A 5,535-nucleotide genomic window follows, 5' to 3' on the forward strand; every position below is an offset into this window, starting at 1 on the left:
TATGTTTTAAACAACATTTTATTATTGTTTATTTTTTTTAAACAAAAATATTTTTTACGTCATTTTCTTGAAAACTCAACAAATGTTACCAGATACAGAGACATGGTCAAAGATGACAGAGTTACTGGCTGATGTTAAAACCTACACACTTGTGTTTGACTGCTCAGCTGCTCCATGTCACCTTAGTCCATTCTCCGGAATGTAAAATTTGAAAAAAAAAAAAAAGTTACAAAATATGCATAGGTGCAATTACACAGGATTTTTGCATGCTCACTCCTCTACCGCTTCTGGTTGCATGTTTCCTTGCCTATGACACTATAAGGAGACTGTGATATTATTTAAATGAGGGTATTGGAGTGCAGGAGGTGAAGCGGTGATTAAGTAAATTGATTTAAAATGGAGAAAGGGAAACGGATTGGGGGAGGGGGGTGGAAGTTGTTGTTAGAAAAAAGAGATACATGAAGAATCATGGCCCAACAGGCTTCATTTTGCTGTACTGGTAGCCTTCTTTTCTTGTTCGATGTCTGTTAAAGAAGAAAAGGAAGTTTATGTAAGAATGATGGTGATGCAACAAGCGTTATAAAAAAAGCAGATATCACAAGTCACAAAAGCACAAGACACACCTTACAGTTCTGTTGAAGTAAACATTTTATATTTATCATCACTGTAACGTCCATGGAACTGATGATATACATGTAATATGTTCTCTTTGAGGGTATTGATAAGATAACATGAGCTTGCTACTACTGCAAATGAATGTAGTATTTAGAATTCTAAAAAGAATATATGAATGATCCGGATATTAATAATTGAATTTGCTCAATTTTCAAGATCGTAGTTATTGCACTTCCAGAACATTCCATTAAAAAAATGCATTGAAAACTAATAGTACATATATTACAGTAAAGATTTGAATAAGTAGAGGGAACCGAAAATTGAATCAGGTATAATTTGACTGTGTCTGTACGTGTTCTGAGTATCTTTTTGTCCATTCACTATTATTTTGCTTCAGTCCCATGATGCATATGCAAACATTTGTATTATGACAATATCCTCCTTTGGATCTACTAAGGATTATTGTCTGATGTATTAGAAATTGCTGGCAAATGAAAATCAAAGTAACTTGTGATCGTCTGCATAAAGAAATGATTTATTTATAGTGGGTTTTTTTTTATTAATATTTATTTATTTTTTAACTGGATGCTTTTTTTGCTTCGTCGTCCTTATCAGAGCATTCTGAGATAAATTCCTCAGGAAGTGCCTTATTTATATGTATAAAACATAAATATCCAGGGCCAGTCGTGTTTTTGGGTGTTGTATGTAACATATGAGTAGATAAACTACTAAATTTCTGTGTGCGATAGTTGTGTGGTGTACATAAACCCTTTAAAAAAAGCTGTCTAAATGAGTATACTGTAGATCCACTCTAAAATCTGCCAATCAACTCTGGAAACCAAAGTTTAATAAACAGAAAGGGTTGAGATTTAGTGCGGGTACTGGCATGTGACACCAAGTATATATATAACAGGCTAATATAATTGACGTTTGTGGTGCTGATCAAAGTCCAGAAAAAAACGTTTTTTTCTTTGTTTGTGATAATATTTGGTCTGGCTGTGGAAAGTCATAGGGTTAAAATTACTGAGTCAGAAATAATAATTGCCACTAATGGGCAAATGACGCAGTGCTATATGAACTATAATATAATAATTACAGTATAAATAACACTAATAGAAAAAAAAATTATAATACAGAAAAAAGAGTATGTATCTAAATATTATGAGGAATTTTCTTCTCAATATGAGAGACTTAGGTGGAGGGATGTTTCACGATCGCACAATCAAAGGACATGCCTTTCTATGTTTTGAATCCTTTACTTGGCAGCAGATTAGGCTCCAGGTGAAACGAGGACAAACATCCATTTCCACCATTTCCTCTCATTCTGTGTGTGTGATATTGTGTAATATAAATCACATATCTGCTCTTATAATCTGTCGTTTGTGTTTTCCGAATGTCAGTTCAAACAAAAGGCACATGTCGACACGCCTGGAACACAGGGATCGTGTAGGAGCTAAATGAAGGCTTCCAGTTGCTCTTACCCTCCTTTGTTGGAAGACTGTTTTTCTCTGCGGTGTTGGTCTTTTTTAGACACCTCTTGTCGAATTTCTCCACCTCATCTTTAACTGGGTTGTCATCCATTTTGGATGTTCTGTTGGAAAAAGATGATTTATTTGGCTTGTTAAATCGAACTGGAGAAACTGCAAGGTTAATCCAGGCCACTAGTATAAGTGTTGATCAAATGACTGCAAACTGATGGTGTGAATTTTGTGTAGGGTGGTTTGCTATTTATTTCAATACTGATTACTGAACGGCTCAATTTAGGGATTGTCTATAAACAAACTAGTAAGAAAAACAAAATAGCGAGTTGCAAGCATGGTCAGATTAAGTGTCAGATCTTTAAGTTTTTTTACTCCAAAGCAGGTTTGTCCTGAAGACCAAGTCATTCTTTCTCTGTGCTAATCCACGCCCTTAAACTACTGCCTCTTTTCTACTCTCTGCCCACATCATCACACCCCACCCATGAAATAAACTTTCTCTTATCGGTAGACGAGAAGCCTGCAGAAAGAGGTTGAGAAAGAGTTGAGAATGGAGAAGTAACTAACCAAAAAAAGGAGTACAATTTCTAAATAACTCTGCCACTAGTTCCACAAACCTAGCACAAGATATTGCTAAAGGGATTTCACATCATTTTGTGAGATTTTGCTTCACTGTTAGATTGTTGCACAATCGTATATATGTTTCCTCAAATTGCAGAAAGCAAAAGTCATGCTGAATGCATCTTCAGAACGTGCCTTGTTTCATCAAATCCCACGTGACGACTCGGCCCACACATTGCTACGCATTACAAAAAGGCCACTGTTTTAAGTCTTTGCAGATATGCTGCATGTTTGGCTGGATGCAAATCCAATGTTTCTATCTACACTCTTTAGGAAAATGCCACGCAGTTACTGAGAGTTCCTTATCTACAGGTGCCTTTACACAAGCTCTGGGTGTGGATTAAGCAAACACACACACACACACACACACACACACACACACACACACACACACACACACACACAAAATAAGTTAGTGTGTTTTTCAGTAAGAAGGACATTCGTCACCTTTCACTATAATTAAGCAGTCTGGTGTTGCGTTCTCTGCATGACTGATCAGTTGTTTTGTTTAAAAGAAAATGCTGTACTCCACCGTACAAGTGCATTCACCTGTCCTTAACTGAGCGACAATTCATATTACATACATCTACTTGGCATGCACCTGAGGCGGGGGTTGGAGGAGTCAACGAAATAAGTATGCTTTTAATGCATTTTACTGCATTACTTTTTCTGAGTACAGCAATAGAAATAACACAAAATGGCATAGATCACTGCAATGCTACAATCTAATCTTTAATACTTACCATGTATAATTAATGCAACAGCACCAACATGCATTTTACCACATTTCAGTGTCACTCTGCCACTTCATCTGTACCAGATCATGCATACAATCCGATTTCATTTCATCATTCCACGATTTTTATTTATTTTATTACATCTTGTTCATTTCATGGAGTGTCTCCATGTCACCAGCGCACCATTTAAGCCCTGGTATTGCGCAATCGACATACGTAACCTCACAAAATGACATGGATTTGCCAGATTCCCTCTATATAACGTGTTATAACGTTTATAAACTGCATCAATACACGTTAGACTTAAAGGTAGCTGCTGGGACTAATGGAGGTGAATGCAGGTAAATCTTGGCTCCTAGCCCAGTCCTAGAAAAGAATCGGTGAGCTTTGACATAACTTTTATTTCAGAAAGGATTTTGCTCCTTATTTTGCAGCACAAATTACAGGTATAAATATACATACTGTATATCAATTATTTGGTGAATATATGAACAGTTATATTTAATCATATCAGCCTTCAGTTTAAGGTTGCACATGAATTCCTCACCTAAACAGTAGTAACCTGACAGTAAAATAATTTTAATATATTCGCTTACCTGAGTGTCCTTGTACTAAAAGTACACCTTTTTCGGAAGCTCTGTGTGTGTGTTTGTGTGTGTGCTTAATCCGCGAGAGACTAGCGGTTTAATATGTAGGAAAATTACGCCCCGCTATGCAAAACCCCTCACTCTGATTGGCCAAATATACGTTTTCCCCTCCCACTTTTACTGTCGACTTAGATAAGGTCCCAAACAGCTCAATTCTGTATGTATATGACACGATATAGATGCATGTATAGGTAGTATGAAGACGAGATTCAACTGGATAATACACTGAATTAAAAAAAGATTTGTTCTTTCCACTACATGCGCTCTGAACATGAAACGGCGTTTGTCCAGTGTAATGCACCAGATGTCGCACATTGGTTATTTGGGGGTCAGATGGTACAGTCACTGCATAGGTCTCTGATTCCTGTTCTTTCTGAAGCATGACTAAAAACGCAACAGCGAGCTCTTGTGGTGAGAGAGTGAACTGCAGTGGATAAAACAGGAATCTAGAGATGAGTGTTTTCACCACATTTAACCAGACTGGATATATTTATTTCATAAAGCCTGTCGGTTTTATGTTCATAACAACCACTTTAACAACGAACAAATTATTTTGCTGTTATTGTGTATTTAAACAAGTAACACAAATAATGAAATATAGCAATATAACAAATTAAGCAACCGATTAAACATAACAAAATGAAGTAGAGACATGGAACAAATTAAACGATTTCTGCTGAGAAAGTTAAAGTTGACATAACTTTAATACAATACATAGAATTCTAACATTTTATTTATCATTTTTATTCTTAACAGATTATTTGTCATTTCGGATTATGGGTATACGGACAACTTCAAATTCTCAACCATCCCATGAGTCTTGGACATCAGAATTCCATTTACGCATGTGACCTTAAATGTTATTTTTTTGGCCTTAAATACATACATATAAATACCAGACAAAACCATCTGATGTCACCAGAAAACTAGAGATGAAAAAAATAAAATAAAATTATATATATATATATATATATATATATATATATATATATATATATATATATATATATATATATATATATATATATATATATATACCATATTAAAAGTAAAAAAAAACACTAAATGTATTAGTGTAATAAATAAAAATAAATATTTATGATGTATAAATGAGTGCATGCACCAACAATGCAAGAAAATTTACAATAATAAATAATAAAAATCAATAAAAAAATTTATACATTTCTACAATTTCATAAAAGGCTACAATGAGAGTGCAGCACAATCCAGGTAGTCAATGTGGAGCTTCAAGGATAATTATGATGTACCTATTTTAGATTTAAAAGCATAACAGGTCATCTCACCTAGATAAGATTAATCTTTACCACAAACAAATACATACAAAATACATACAAAATCATGATCCACTCTTTTGTTACCTATTTGCAAAGCCTAGATATATAATATTAATATGCTTATATTTTCAGAAATAGTATA

General features: G+C 34.6%; 1 protein-coding gene across 1 annotated transcript; it reads right to left on the reverse strand.

Annotated features, from left to right (window-relative positions):
- Window positions 1-4,179, reverse strand: tmsb1 (thymosin beta 1). Its single transcript, XM_083560023.1, has 3 exons — window positions 4,048-4,179; window positions 2,097-2,206; window positions 1-524 (listed from the first exon to the last, which is right to left on the reverse strand). Exons 2-3 carry the CDS (start codon window positions 2,194-2,196, stop codon window positions 484-486), a joined length of 141 nt encoding a protein of 46 aa, XP_083416149.1. The 5' UTR covers window positions 2,197-2,206; window positions 4,048-4,179; the 3' UTR covers window positions 1-483.
- Window positions 4,180-5,535: the final 1,356 nt, after the last annotated feature.

Source organism: Silurus aristotelis (assembly GCF_946808225.1).
Source record: "Silurus aristotelis genome assembly, chromosome: 14".
In the NCBI taxonomy this organism is placed as follows: domain Eukaryota; kingdom Metazoa; phylum Chordata; class Actinopteri; order Siluriformes; family Siluridae; genus Silurus; species Silurus aristotelis.

Excerpts from the sequence above, each read along its gene's own strand:
- tmsb1 (XM_083560023.1), bottom strand. The coding sequence starts at position 2,196 with ATGGATGACAACCCAGTTAAAGATGAGGTGGAGAAATTCGACAAGAGG. Across the intron at positions 525-2,096 it reads CAGTCTTCCAACAAAGGAGG|ACATCGAACAAGAAAAGAAG; the intron begins GTAAGAGCAACT and ends CTTCTTTAACAG.